The sequence below is a fragment of the Gekko japonicus genome, unplaced genomic scaffold (assembly GCF_001447785.1).
Source record: "Gekko japonicus isolate JY-2015 unplaced genomic scaffold, Gekko_japonicus_V1.1 scaffold1966, whole genome shotgun sequence".
Taxonomy (NCBI): domain Eukaryota; kingdom Metazoa; phylum Chordata; class Lepidosauria; order Squamata; family Gekkonidae; genus Gekko; species Gekko japonicus.
In genome coordinates, this window is record NW_015164249.1 from 316,914 (window position 1) to 332,797 (window position 15,884).

Below are 15,884 nucleotides of genomic sequence, written 5' to 3' on the forward strand. Positions count from 1 at the left end.
AAGCCAGTTGAATCTGACTCTAGGGGACGGTGCTCGTCTGAAGACGTTTCTGTGGTCATGTGGCTGACATGACTAAATGCCAAGGCACACAATGCTGTTACCTTCCCACCGTAGCGGTACCTATTTATCTACTTGCAATTCCTTGCTTTCGAACTGCTAGGTTGGCAGGAGCTGGGACCAGAGACGGGAGCTCACTCCGTCATGCAGCACTCGGGTCTCGAACTGCCGAACTACAGACCTTCCGGTCTGCAGCTCAGCCTCTTAACCTCTGAGCCACCGCAGCCCCATGGTGGCCTCCAAGGAGAAGTGCAAATGAGGAATAAAACCAGCTGCAGTTATAACCCTAAGCCACATGCCAAACTGTCCAAATGACATGGCAGCAGAGTCGTCAGCCTGTCCTTCAGCCACAAATCCAACTTCTTTAACACCATATGCATGATAACAAATATCCCAGGAGTGGGAGGGGCGTGTCACACAAATGAGGCACTGCCGCACAGGAAGCCGATTCCCGACCTCTGGCCGCCTGCAGCCCGACCACCACTGAAGATCTCACACGAGCGCATGGTGTGACTTGACCTCGGCCCCCAGGGAAAGTTGCTGTTGGAATACTGGCGCTAATAAATCAATCAGCCCCAGCTGGTTTCAGAGGGGAGCCGACTTGGCCCTGCAGTAGAACAGCTGGACTCAAGAACATAAGAGACGCCAATGTTGGATCAGGCCAAGGGCCCATCCAGTCCAACGCTCTGTGCCACACAGTGGCCAAAAATACCAGGTGCCATCAGGAGGTCCAGCAGTGGGGCCAGGACACTAGAAGCCCTCCCACTGTTGCCCCCACCCCCAGCACCAAGAATACAGAGCATCACTGGCCCCAGACGGAGAGCTCCTATCTATACCTTGTGGCTAATAGCCACTGATGGACCTCTGCTCCATACGCTTATCCAGTCCCCTCTTGAAGCTTGAGTCCAGCAGCACCATAGAGCCTTGCAAGATCTCCAGGGTATGACCTTTTGAGAGTCAAAGTTCCCTTCGTCAGATATCTGGTATGGGACAAAGGGAACTTTGACTCTCAAAAGCGCCATACCCTGAAAATTGCTGGGCTCTACGGTGCTGCTGGACCCAACTTGACCCGTAAGCGACCTGCTTTGGGGGGCTTTTGCCTCTCTTTGGTTCTTCTGGCTTCCCGGCACGCCTTCCTTCCGTTCCGCCTCCACTTTGCACTTGCTTCTTATGGCTTCTCTGGGAAACGGAGAACCACAGCTCTCATGACAATAGGGAAGCACAACGAAAGCTGTGTGTGGATCCGCTAAATAATGCTAACCAAGTCAATAATCACAAAATCTATATATGCGTGCGGATACCTAAATCTGGGGGGGGAGGGAGATTTTTGTGCACACTTGGGGCAGTCCCCAGGCGTGCACAAAAATCTAAAAACCTGAAAAAAATATCGGGGTGATACTTAAATCCCCCCCCCAAGTGACAAAAGTGCGAACTCCCTTGCCGCCGCCGCTTGGGGGGTGGAAGAGAGCAGCGAGGCTCGCGCGGGTGTGGAAGGGAAGGGAGGGAGATCGAGCGGGGGGTGGTGGAGGAGACGGGGAGGAACCGGCGGGATGGGGGGGAACTTACCTCCTCCCGCTGCTTCCTCCTCTGCCTCCTGTGTGGAGGTCCCGCACCACCCCGCGAGTATCACGGGTCCCGCCCCCTTGTATATTCTATACGAAAAACATCCAAAATCATATACAAGTGCAAGAAGAGGTCCAAACAATGAAGTTGTCAAAGTTTTCCAGAGTACAATTGTAACTTATGTATTTAATTCGATATCTCTAAAAAATACACATGGTCCCGTTCGGATGAAGACTAAGAACTGGCTTTTTAATCCGGAAAACTTCGTTAACTTCATTGTTTCGACCTCCTCTTGCACTTGGATATGATCTTGGATGTTTTTCATTCAGGGCTCTTTTTCTAGCAGGAACCTCCTTTGCATATAGGCGACACGCCCCTCATGTAGCCAATCCTCCAAGAGCTTACAGTAGCCCCTGTGAGAAGAGCTCTGTAAACTCTTGGAGGATTGGCTACATGAGGGGTGTGTCGCCTAATAGGCGAAGGAGTTCCTGCTACAAAAATATATTTTGTGATTATCGACTTTGGTAGTGTTCCTTAGCAGATCCATACACAGCTTTCATTGTTCTTCCCTATTATCTTGAGAAACGAGCATCCCTAACCCTGGCGGAGTGGGGGTGTCGCTGTCAACTAAGGGATCCTCCCCAGAAACGTGATGGGGGGAGAGCCTGCGGGAGGGAGGGCGTGAAGTCCCCTTCCTCACCCCCTGCTCGATACCCGCTGCTCTGCTTCAGAGAAGTGGGAGCCCAGTTGATCCGCTCAGCTCTTCTCCCTGAATACCCCCCTCTCTGGGTCCCTGTTGCATCGTGCGTCTCCCTTCCTGTCTCCTCCAGCCACACCCGTCCTTCCCGGCTGAGCTCCTGCCAGATCTTTTATCTCCTCGCTATTTACGCTTTGTCCTCAGCCCACCCTCCTTTCCTCCGCTCCCTCGCCGTCTTCATGCCCTTCAGCCCGTGTTCTTCCCACAACATCCATTGCTTTTTCAAACAGTGTATATATTCCCAAAAAAATCAACGCAATTTATTTATTTATTTATTCTTTCGATTTGTAGACCGCTCACCCCCTAAGGGCTCTGAGTGGTTTAACGTATACAATTTACAATTTAGGGCAAAGCCGAAGCATCGTTCAGTTTGCGGCGCCATGCGTGTGTATTTTGAATCTGTTAACTGCCTTGGTGGCCCCGGTGAGGGCAGAAAAGTGGGCTGTAACTGTTCTCTATAAATAAAACCTTAAAACCAAAGTTATCTGTCCAAAGTTTTTTTCAAGGCATGCTTTCTCCAAACGAATGCGGACGCAAAAGTGCAAGCTGTTTATGGCAGCTGCTGCTCAGGAGCTTTGTTTTGATGTTGGCTAGTTGGCAAATAAAGTCTTTTTAAGGTTCATGCAGGTTCTTGAATCAGGGGCTGTGGTGGTTCAGTGGTTAAGACGCTGAACTGCAGGCTGGAAGGTCGGTAGTTTGGCAGTTCGAGACCCAAGTGCCATGTGACGGAGTGAGCTCCCGTCTCTGGTTCCAGCTCCTGCCAACCTCGCAGTTCGAAAGCAAGAAATTGCAAGTCGATAAATAGGTACCGCTTTGGTGGGGAAGGTAACAGCGTTTCGCGCGCCTCGGTGTCCAGTCATGCCGGCCACATGACCACGGACACATCTTCGGACAGCGCTGGCTCTTCGGCTTTGAAACAGAGATGAGCACCGCCCCCTAGAGTCGGATTCGACTGGCTTTCAAGCAAGGGAAACCTTTACCTTTAGGTTCTTGAATAAGAACCGCAAGTCCCTCTTTGACATGGCGTGGCTTCTGTTGTGCAAATGAAACCTAGTGGACGAAGGTCAGTGATGACCCTTTGAACAGTATGCTGGTTGGGTGGACTTGAAAGGACAAGTCCCCTTCATCACCCATGAAGCTGCCTCATTCTGAATCCGACCCTTGGTCCATCAAGGTCAGTACTGTCTACTCAGACTGGCAAAAACTCTCCAGGGTCTCAGGGCAGAAGTCTTTCATGTCACCTCCTTTTAACCGGGGGTGCCGGGCAATGTTCCCTCTAAGCTGTGGAGTCTTGTGAGCAAAAATTATACTTTGTGAGCTACTGGCATTAAAGTTGTGAGCGAGCGATTTGGCTACTGCATAAACTAGTTTGCTCCGGAGCCATTCCTTCCTGCGCTGAGACAGAAATGTGTGAGTCGGAGGCTAAAAAACTGTGAACTAGCTCACACTAACTCAGCTTAGAGGGAACACTGGTGCTGGGGATTGAACCAGGGACCACAGCCCCTCCCGTGAGCTGGCAAGGGAGATCTCTGGCCTCTGCATGCCAGTCAGGCCCAGAGATGCATTCTGAGGTATGCCAGTCAACGCGGTCCCTGTCCATGCTACCCCAGAGATAGGCCTGGTCCGGACACATGGCATAACGAGGTAGTAGACAGCTGAGCAGCACTGTTCCCTCTAAGCTGAGTTAGTGTGAGCTAGCTCACAGTTTTTTAGCCTCCAGCTCACACATTTTTGTCTTAGCTCAGGAAGGATGGCTCCAGAGCAAACTGATTTATGCAGCAGCCAAATCGCTCACTCACAACTTTAATTGACAGGAACTCATACAGTATAATTTTCGCTCACAAGACTCCACAGCTTAGAGGGAACATTGCTGAGCAGGTCCCTGCCTTTTCAAGCTGTGGATGGACGATGCCATTGTTAAATCCCTACCCCATGTAGGACAATTTCTCCAGTGGTTCTTTGTGGGACATTCCCCACTTCTGGGACAGTGTTCCCTCTAAGCTGAGTTAGTGTGAGCTAGCTCACCGTTTTTTAGCCTCTGGCTCACACATTTTTGTCTTAGCTCAGGAAGGACGGCTCCAGAGAGCAAACTAATTTATGCAGCAGCCAAATGGCTCACTCACAACTTTAATGCCAGTAGCTCACAAAGTAGAATTTTTGCTCACAAAACTCCACAGCTTAGAGGGAACATTGGTCTGGGATAAGTTCCTCCTCCTCCCGCAGGGTCAGCTCCAACTTTGATCCCGGTGGGGGAGGGGCTTATCCCCTTGTAGGCAATCCAGTTTCTTGCCGGCCCCGCTTGCAGCAGGTCGTGCTCCGGCTGCTCTGCATAGAGCAGCTAGCAGGAAAGTGGAAAAAGAAGGAAGAACGGAGCTGCAGTGCTGGGAAGCGCGAATTTGGGTGGCTCCAGAGAGGGCTCCAGCGCAATGTTCCCTCTAAGCTGCGGAGTCTTGTGAGCAAAAATCCTCCTTTGTGAGCTACTGGCATTTAAGTTGTGAGCGAGCGATCTGGCTGCCGCATAAATTAGTTATCCCTGGAGCCCTCCTTCCTGAGCCAGGACAAAAATGTGTGAGCCGGAGGCTAAAAAACTGTGAGCTAGCTCACACTAACTCAGCTCAGAGGGAACACTGTGTCCAGTGCTGTGTGGAGTGTTCCCGGCTGCAACGGAGCTTCGGCGGTCCCTCTTGGCTGCTGTCTGCAAGGAAACAAAACCACCATGGAGGACGAGGCGCGGCCACATCTCTCCTTGCTGTAGCGCTTTCTTCTTGGAGGGTGTTTGTTTGAGATGCCCCTCACCTCCAGTCTGAAGTGGCACAGTCCTTTCTGCCCTCTCCGGAGTCTGCGTCCCTAGGCCAGACCATGGCTGCTGGCAAGGAAGGTGGGGGCTGCATCCAGTGGCCCCAGATGGCAAGCGGAAGTAGCTGTTCCCATCTGCGTGGCCAGGTGGGTGGGAAGACACACACAGACACACCCCGCTCCCCGGTGCTGCTTCTCAGACACCTAGCCCCCCGGTTGCATTTGAATGTTTCTGGAGGGGGGGCACAGGGTGGGGAAATAGAGACGCAAAGGAAATGCTTATTCAAACATTGTTGGCTTGGGGTAGAGGACCTGAGAGCTAAAATTTTGGAAAGCCTAGCGTAGCCTTGTGCCGTCTTTGGCAGCGGTCTATCAAGAAGGCAGGCAAAAAACCCTGTAAACATGATGCAAAAGATCATTGTTAGTATTATAGTAACATAGTGAAACACACTAAAATAAGGTAAGTATAAACATGTAAGTGTAATTTATCTTTCTTTTTTTTTAATCTACAGTAACATAGTGAAACACACTAAAATAAGTATATAAACATGTAAGTGTAATTTATCTTTTTTTAAAAAAAATCTACCCTTAAAAGGTAGAATTTTATTTGTTTTTTCATAACAGACAAACTAAACATACACACATATAACACAAATGGGGTTATCAAATGCTTATGATTCCCAATAATTGCCTCTTAGATATTCTTGATCTAATATAGTACCCCATAACATTATTTTCTATGAGCTCACATTTTTGTATCTTAAAACCAGCATCTGTACCCTGCTATCTCAATGATCTAACCTCTACTTTGCTCTAGGGATTACATTTTTAGGTTACAATCGTTTGCACTATTATACCAATTATAAAAGCGCCTCCATGTGTTCTGAAATGTGTAGTTTGTGGATCCTCTTATCAACAAAGTTAATTTATCACTTTCCACTGTTTCCATCAGTTTTTGTATACTTGCTTTTTTGGTACATCTTGTACCTTCCAGTATTTGGCATATACCATTCTTGCCGCTGTAGTAAAGTAGATAATTAAGTATCTGTTGCTTTTTTCAAAATCTTTAGATAGTCTTTAGGTAGTATACTCAAAAGCATTACTCTGGGTGTAAAGTGTAATTTATCAATAAGAAGAACTGTTGCTAAGTCAGTTTCAGCATATAACATTCTTGCCGCTGTAGTAAAGCAGATAATTAAGTATCTATTGCTTTTTTTCTAAGTCTTTAGGTAGTTTACTCAAAAGCATTACTTCGGGTGTAAAGTGTAATTTATCAATAAGTAGAACTGTTGCTAAGTCAGTTTCGGTTTTGGTAAGTCAGTTTCAGTTAAGGTGTTCTCCGGAATGACAACTATTGTCTCGACGTATCTTCTTCTGAACGGAGATTTGAGAAAATTGGTGGCCTTTCCAAAACATTTATAAAACAATGCATGAGAATACAAGGTGTGATGTGCCCTAAAACAGTGTAATTTAAGCATAATACAGATTTTAAATACGTACAAAAACGTCTGTGATCAATTACTCATCAAGAGAGTGGGAAAAAGGGCCCAATACAATCTTCATGGACAATCTACAAATAACCAATATTACATTGTTATCTATACTATGCACTAGTCTTTAGAAGCAGAGCAAAGCATGCAGGCTGTTGTGAGTTAGAGTCTCTTCTCGTCAATACAATCTTCATGGACAATCTACAAAAAACAATATTACATTGTTATCTATACTATGCTTTAGTCTTTAGCAGCAGAGCAAAGCATCATGCGGGCTGTTGTGAGTTAGAGTTAGCGTCTCTTCTCGTTGGACACATGATGTGAAACCACAGTCAGTGGGATGCGTAGCGGGGGAGGGCAGCCGAGAAGAGTGGCTTAAAAATCTTGTGAAATACAACCGGGAGCTGACTATTTTTCTTCCTCTTTGCTATACGTCTTGCTACTGAACGTTTCACTTCATGCATCTGAGGTCACGGATTGTAGCCCATTAAAGGCTTACGCTTCTGCTAGCCTGTAAACTGCCACAAGGCTCTTTTCTTTGCTCACGTGGCCCCTCCGTTTACAAAAGGTACATAGCTGGGAACCGACCCTTCCTGCACTACTCGATAACTAACTCAGTGCATCGTCTTCTTTTACCTGCAGGGAGCCTGACGGCTTTAGTGTACCAGCACTCCATCACTCCCCTGGCCCTGCCGTGCAAGCTTCTCATCCCAGACCGAGGTACTCCTTCCCGAAATGAAACAGAGCCCCCCTTGTAACCAAGGCTCTCTCTAAGCCAGTGGTGGCGAACCTATGGCACGGGTGCCAGAGGTGGCACTCAGAGCCCTCTCTGTGGGCACGCGTGCCATCGCCCCAGCCAGGCGATCATTAAAGTGTTGAATTCTCTGCCAAATAATTTTAAGTAAATGAAAGCCTTTGGGATTGCTTTCCTTACTTTGTTTGGATCATCTTAAGTTAATGTATGAATTGTTTTTTCTAAAGTAAAACCTCAGTATTCAGGTTAAATTGCTGTGTTGGCACTTTGTGATAAATAAGTGGGTTCTGGGTTGCAGTTTGGGCACTCGGTCTCTAAAAGGTTCGCCATCACTGCTCTAAGCTGTGGAGTCTTGTGAGCAAAAATTCTACTTTGTGAGCTACTGGCACTAAAGTTGGTTCAGGTTCATTCATTTTATCGCTCATAGACCCATAAGTCATAAGCAAATAGACAGGGTATGATACAAAATACAACATATATACATACAGTACATTACAATTACAGTTTCACAAAATTAAGCTGTTTGGTTACCAAATATATATATTAACTGCCTAAAAGAGTCAATTCATTTAATACCACCCAGGGTTACAGATAGAAACGTTGCCACTGCCAACGTCGCATTTGGATCAGTATGGACTAAGAAATTGGAGTACCCTTCTGCGCAGAAGCAAATTAAATCTAGTGTTTTACACTTAGATAAATGGCACACAAGTTGCCAAGCTCGACAGGTCTGTTCGTTGTATGATTGAGGTCTTCCGATTCCGCAATCTTTGCCCTCTTACTGTAAATCTTTGGATGGTCCCCAAATATAGAATATTGTTTTCCAAGGCAAGATTAAATGTTTTGCCTCTCGGGGAATTAGCGGGCCGATTCCTAGGGACTCCTTTTTCAGAGCGACTTTGTAATTGTAATTCCGGTATTAAAGTTGTGAGCAAGCAGTTTGGCTATTTCATAAATCAGTTTGCTCTGGAGCCCTCCTTCCTGAGCTAAGACAAAAATGTGTGCGCCGGAGGCTAAAAAACTGTGAGCTGGCTCACACTAACTCATCTTAGAGGGAACACTGCTTGTAACCAGCCCAGCCCCCCCTTTTCGTAACGTCTGCCTTCGTACAGCAGCTCTTTTGTCACGGCGGGTGAATCAGCATCCGGTCTGGAGTTTTGATAGGGCAGAGGGTTTAGATAAAAGAGCCCATGATTGAAGCCCTCCACTCTGGTACCAAGTGATCATATCGTTGCAGAACAGATGTGGTGATAATTTTAGGCATATGATCGGGTGCCAGAGACTTGACGCCAGCTGCGTGCATTTGGGGAAGATCACTGTGTTCGCAGAATGGCGAGAACAGACTTTACTTTAACCTACCAAAACAGGAACTTTAAAAAGTGAGGAGGAAGACAAGAGATCACGTAGGGAAGCTCTAGGCCCGTTTCAAAGGGTGCTGTTAAAATTCGATACAGGGTAGCTTTTCCTTTCTGGGGGGGGGGTTGTCAAGATTTGAAGGGGGGGGAAATTCTTCAAGTTTACAGCAAAATCCATTTGTGACTGGCACTGATTGGCCAGTGCCGTGATGTCATTAACACATCTCCCCCAGAACGTCTTCATGCTCCCTGTTGTGGACAGGACATTCTTTTCATCATTGGCTTAGGGACCCCTCTCCTGGAACCTGGGAGGTGGGACTAAAGCCATGTTTTCCTGGGAGGGAGGGACTTCCTTTTGATCCCTGACTTCCTCCCTCCCTCCCTTGTAAGAGAATGTTTATTTATTTATCCTTGGATTTATATCCCGCCCTACCCCGAAGGCTCAGGGCGGCTAACAAGGGCACAATGTGCCAAGATTATAACAGTAAAAAAACACAGTATAAAACAGTAAAATACAATATCAGGTTTACATACAAGCTACACAAAAAGGGAGAGAAAGACTATCTTCGACGGAAGAAGTGAAGGGCCAGTGGCCGCTTCATTCTCCTGCTTCATTTAGTTTTGGATGGGGTTGGAAGGGATACGAAGGAGAATACCCCAAGGGATTGCTGCCTAACCCCACAAACGCCTTACAGACACTCTCCGGTGCAGTGTAATGAAGGGAATGCAGAACCTCACGATCCAGATTGCCATGATGTGTGTCGACCGCTTCTCTTTGCAGATCCACTGGAGGAGATGTCCGAAACCTCCCCGCAGACCGCTGCGAACTCAGCTGCAGAGCTTCTAAAGCAGGGGGCAGGTGCGTAAGTTCCCCGGGGCATTCCTATGGAGACAGGGAAACATGCTGTAGAGTGAAGTGGCTGAAAGAAACCAAAAGGCACAGCCAGCCAGCCAGCCTCCGTTCTTTAGTACGCAGTGTGCTTAAGTAGCACGAAGTGCAGTCACAGAGAACCGGAAACAATTTCCCAAATCATTTGAAAGAGGAAACAAAAAAAAAATCTCAGTTCAGAATCAGAGATACTGTTTATAAAATCCAGAATAATCGGCAAATGTGCCGTCATGGCGTTCAAAGATTATTTTCAAGGGATCCGAAATTTCAGTTGTTTTCCCCCCCATTGCCAGACTAAAGCGAATGATCCTCCTTCTCTTTTTTGATTTTGGCAGCTCTGGGGTGCAATACTGCCCTCTGCTGGTGACCTTAATAGCAGAACGGGGAGGGGAGGGGAGATGTATTTGTTCCGGCTAAGTAACCGATTTATATATTGGCTTGGCTTTTTCAATCTGAATCCCTTTACCTTTCAGGGGAGGTAATTCTCTACAATGAACAGATTGCCTCAGAGAAAACTACTGTCATAAATGACAGGCCTTTGAAGCCAGAAAGATTATTTGCCCAAGTGTTAATGTTTTCTGTTCAAAGCCCTTGATCCTCGGGGATTAGGTATTACTATTTTTCTTCCATGTGCAAAGCAGAATGGAACTAGAATCTTGAGGGTCATGTATTAGCCCTCCTGAGGCCAGGGAACGCATGGTCTTCGATTTATTTAATGATGTAAGAACAGCCCTACCCAGGGCTCTTTTTGTAGAAAAAGCCCAGCAGGAACTCATTAGCATAATAGGCCACACCCAAGAGCAGGAACTCATTAGCCTATTAGGCCATACCCCTGACAGCACAGCTCATTCGCACATTAGGCCGCACCCCCATGTTACCAGAAGTGTGGTCATCCAGCCACACCCACTTTTAGCTTCTTATTCTGTTTACCTTGCTTGTTGTCAAAACCCAGGGGTTTTTTTGTAGCAGGAACTCCTTTGCATGTTAGACCACACACCCCGAATGTAGCCAATTCCAATGAGTTTCTGCTGTTGGGTGTGGCCTATTATGCTAATGAGTTCCTGCTGGGCGTGGCCAACTCGGGAGCCAGCCGGAACTCCGTTCCTGTGCGTTCCTGCCCAAAAATAGCCCTCAGATCAGTCATCCACCTAGTTCAGCATCCCATCTCACACAGTGGCCAGCCAGTTCCTCTGGAGGGACAACAACAGGGCGTAGAGGCCGAGGCCTTCCCATGATGTTGTCATTCTGGCTCTGGGATTCAGAGGCTTCGTGCCTCTGGATGTGGGGGTTCCCCTCCGTCATCACGGCTAGTAGCCACTTATCCTCCATGAATCTCTCTCATCCCCTTTTAAAGCTGTTTATTCCTGTGGCCCTCACAGCATCCTCTGACAGCGAATTCCACATTTGAGTCACTCTCTGTGTAAAGTGGTATTTCCTTTTGTCCACCCTGAACCTCCTGCCCATCAGTTTCATTGGGTGCCCTCGAGTTCTAGTCTTTTGGGAGCGGGGGGAAATGTCTCTTTGTGAATTGTCTCCACCGTATGCATGATTTCACCAACCTCTATCATGTCCAATGTTCCCTCTAAGCTGTGGAGTCCTGTGAGCAAAAATTCTACTTTGCGAGCTACTGGCATTAAAGTTGTGAGCAGGTGATTTGGCTGCTGCATAAATTAGTTTGCTCTGGAGCCATCCCTTCCTGAGCTAAGACAAAAATTGTGAGCCGGAGGCTAAAAAACTGTGAGCTGGCTCACACTAACTCAGCTTAGAGGGAACACTGGTCATGTCCTCCCCTTAGTTGTCTCTTCTCTCAGCTGGAAAGCCCCAGGCTCTTCAGCGTTTCCTCATAGGGAAGGGTGATCCAGTGTTTTTATTTGAAACAATTCTGCGCTGCCTTTCCATCCTAACAGGGTCCCCCAAGGCAGTGAGCATCACACATTAAGACATTTCACCATTTAAAACATTTAAAATAAAGTCTATATACTGCGGTGGCTCAAGTGGTTAAGACGCTGAACTGCAGGCTGTGGACGGTCGGTAGTTCAGCAGTTCGAGACCCGAGTGTGCCGCATGATGGAGTGAGCTCCCGTCTCTAGTTCCAGCTCCTGCCAACCTAGCAGTTCGAAAGCAAGAAATTGCAAGTAGATAAATAGGTACCACTTAAGTCGGAAGGGAACAGCCTTCCTTGCGCCTCGGTGTTTAGTCATGCCGGCCACATGACCACGGAAACGTCTTCGGGCAGCGCTGGCTCTTCGGCTTTGAAACGGAAATGAGCACCACAACCCTAGAGTCGGATTCGACTGGCTTTCGAGCAAAGGAACCTTTACCTTTACTATATATACAGTAGCTGAATTTAAAAAAGAACAAACCATATAAACAGACATAACAGCGAAAACCACAGTTCAGGGCAATAGCGGTTATTAAAACCTCAGTTATTACCTTTGGTTGCAAAGACATTGCTCTGGAACGATACGTGCAGCAGATGTACTACGACCCCTGCGAAACAGCAGACTCATGTGGTCATCTTCTCCCTCCTCCTCAGTTTTTTTTTAAAAATTGTTTTATCGATGTCTTACATTTCATCCCCACGCATAATTGTGTTCATCAGGTTTACATAACCACACAACAAATACATCCGTTTTCCCCTTTATTACTCCCTCCCCCCCTTACCCGAGTGACCAATTGAAAAAAAGAAAAACCTTATTATATCTGCAACCATGAGCACACCCTATGGAGTTTTACCTATACATCATTATTGCCCCCCCTTCTCTTACCCATCTTATATACCCAAACCACTTCTTCCTTATCTCCAACAATCTTACCTTCCCATGTCTTTCCCTGTTTTAATATCAATAAGATATCCGATTGAATCCGTTCACATAGGTACCAATCCCATCTTTCCAAAGTCCATTTTAATGCATCTTTCCATCCATACGCAATTACCACATGAGCTGCTAGAATCATTGCTTTAAATAAATCCTTTTTAGGTATATCTACTTTATTATTTCCCAAAATTCCCATAAATAACACTTTGTCATTCAGCTCAGTCCTAACGTTACATAAATTATCAACCTTTTCCAGGACCACTTGCCAAAATTCAGTTACCTTAGGGCAGTGATGGTGAACCTTTTAGAGACCGAGTGCCCAAACTGCGACCCAAAACCCACTTATTGATCGCGTGCCCCACAGAGAGGGCTCTGAGTGCCACCTCTGGCACCCATGCCATAGGTTCGCCACCACTGCCTTAGGGCATTCCCACCAAAGATGTGTATAATATCCCCTTACCCTTTTGCAATGCCTGCACTCTGACTTAATTCCCTTAATCACGTAAGATAACTGAGCAGGTGTCCCATACCATTTAAAGATTAACTTCATTCCCAATTCTTTAAATTTTTCCATTTTTATGTCCAGTATTCCCTCCATTAGTCTATTTACCTCCTGTACTGATAGGATCACCTCTTTCTCCCATTTAGATTGTCCTGATCATGAAATCATTATCTTTGTTCAATAGACTATACAATTTCCTTGCAATACCCTTCTTATTTGTCATCTTTAGAACTCAGTTATCTCGATGTTTGCAAAATGTGACGTCTTGTGACATCATGGCTCAGTTTCCCTGCTCCCACGGCATAGCAGCAGAGGCCAACATCTCCTGCAGCCCCTGGTTCCAGCCCTTGTAGTTGTCTGATAACAGGCGGAAGGCTCCCGAGTGAGATTCCCTGACCTGTCCATCCCAGTGTTGCCCGCTCAGGCAGGCAGTAGCACTCCGGTCCCTCCAGCAGAGAGGTCTTCCGCATCACCTGCTGCCTGGTCTGTCTTTACGTGGAGATGCTGGGGATTGGACCCGGGAGCTTCTGTATGAAAAGCAGATGCTCTACCACTGAGCCACAGCCTCTGAGAGGGAGAAAGCAAGGGAGGCAGGGAAACCGAAACAACTCAGCGCAACCGTACGGCTTCTCCATGCTCAATGTCAGCCCAATAATGTGTCAGAAAGGGGGAGGGGGACAGGACTCTGCCATCATGACCAATGTTCCCTCTAAGCTGTGGAGTCTTGGGGGCAAAAATTCTACTTGGTGAGCGACTGGCGTTAAAGGTGTGAGCGAGCGATTTGGCCGCTGCATAAAATGAGCTTGCTCTGGAGCCACCCTTCCCGTGCTAGGACAAAAAGGGGTGAGCCGGAGGCTAGAAAACTGTGAGCTGGCTCACACTCACTCACCTTAGAGGGAACACTGATCATGACCGAAGTCCAACCCGCCGTACAGAACGACTCACGCCTTTCTCATCTTTCTTTCGTTTCCTAACGCAGCCTGCAACGTTTGGTACCTGAATTCTGTGGAGATGGAGTCGCTCACCGGTTACCAAGCCGTGCAGAAGGCCTTGAGTCTGACGCTCGTGCAAGAGCCCCCTCCCATCTCTACCGTGGTCCACTTCAAGGTGTCTGCGCAGGGCATCACGCTGACGGACAATCAGCGGAAGTGAGTGCAGGAAGCGGGGCCCCTTGTCTGTGGGGGGAGCCCTTCCGGATGGTACACTGCACCAGGTCTCGTCAGGGAACTGCAGCCAGTCATGGCCCCGTGCTGGTGGGACATGCAGGCATTTCCCTTTATTCTGTCCTTCATGCTCACAGACCAATGGGCCAGGAGCAGACAAGTCCAGTAGTCCATATGGTACAGAATACGACAATCCAAAGATACAGAAAACAGCCCAGCAACCAGAAATACAAAGCACAAGGAAAAGAATACACCATGACGGATGAAAGTCATTAAAAACCATTGATAAAAGTTTTGCCACAGTCAGAGTTGCGCTTAAGTTGGTATCAGCCAGAAGCTTTGTAACTGCCTCTTGTTCTGAGACACACGTCCCCCGCTTCCGAATATACACTCTGTGACCCATTTATCTCTAGTGAGTTCATACTTCTTACAGTCAATAAAGACATGCCAGATAGCAGGGGTCATTTCGTAGGAAAAGAGGTGCAGGAGCTCATTAGCATAACTCATTTGCATATGCCACACCCCCTGATATCACCAGAAGTGTGTCATAAGGCAACGCCCACCGCTCAGGCTCCACTGGACTGTTTTGGATTGCTAGCTATGCGGGGGAGGGGGGGACGTGCCGATCTGTCCTCGCAGAGGAGGGAGAGCTTGTACCTGAATAAAACTTGGTCTTAAAGGTGGACTGTTTTGGAGCGGGGGGGCAGGGGGGGCTCTGCAACTTACCTGGCTGCTTCTTGCTCTGACTGAGGGCTGCTGGGAGCAGGGGGTGGGGCTTGTTGCATGTGCCCACTCCCTGGGCTCTTTACTGCCTGAGCTCCGCTCCTGTGCGCTCCTGCAGGAAATGACCCCTGCCAGATAGTATCCTGATTCCATGATTTACAATCACAAAATAGTTCAGAAAAGGGAATCCCTAGGATTTGCACTTTATTCCATTTGTGAATGTGTGCATTTTTTTAAAAAACCCACATCTTTTAAGTGACCAGTTTTAATGGTGTCTGCTTGCTTTTTAGTGTCTCCTTTTAGTCACGTCAGCTTGTTTTTTAGTGGCTTCTTTGATAACTTTGTTTTGCTTCTTTTTTTGTTTTTTACGGCTCGGGGTTATTGCTCTCTTCATCAGCTGCCTCGAGTGGGTCCCCGTAGAGGCCGCGTATAACGTTTCCTAAGCGAAGCCTCGACCTAGATGGCCCAGGCTAGCCTGATCTCGTCAGAGCTCGGAAGCGAAGCAGGGTCGGCCCCCGGTGAGGACTTGGGTGGGTGTCCACACTTGCGACACAAAGGCAGGCAATGGTAGACCCACCTCTGTTCGTCCCATACCCTGAAAACCCTCTGGGATGGCAGAAAGTGGGCGACTCGACAGGGATTTGCCACCACCAAAATAAATAGATAAATTGATTTAAAAGGTACTGTGTGAGATGAAATGTGCCCTCGGCATTTTAAATTGTGATATGGGGCTGCGTAGATTGGCTAATTGCTGTCCAACTTGGAGGAAGGGAGAGGGAGTAGAATTTAGGGTTTGTAAAAAGAAGAGGAATAAGAGATTGACTTTGTACTTGGGTGGGTGTCCACACTTGCGACACAGAGGCAGGCAATGGTGGACCCACCTCTGTTCGTCCCGTACCCTGAAAACCCTCTGGGATGGCTGAAAGTGGGCGACTCGACAGGGATTTGCCACCACCAAAATAAATAGATAAATTGATTTAAAAGGTACTGTGTCAGATGAAATGTGCTCTATGCAT

At 47.5% G+C, this 15,884-nt stretch overlaps 1 protein-coding gene across 1 annotated transcript in view; it reads left to right on the top strand.

Annotated features, from left to right (window-relative positions):
• The window catches only part of TNS3 (tensin 3), a gene marked incomplete at its 3' end in the record, with an annotated part of 182,765 nt that overhangs the window by 165,675 nt on the left and 1,206 nt on the right, over nt 1-15,884 (top strand). The window contains exons 18-20 of the mRNA XM_015408650.1: nt 7,306-7,383; nt 9,554-9,631; nt 13,962-14,130. Of these exons, the coding sequence (XP_015264136.1) occupies nt 7,306-7,383; nt 9,554-9,631; nt 13,962-14,130 (325 nt within the window). The remainder of the gene's footprint in view (nt 1-7,305; nt 7,384-9,553; nt 9,632-13,961; nt 14,131-15,884) is intronic.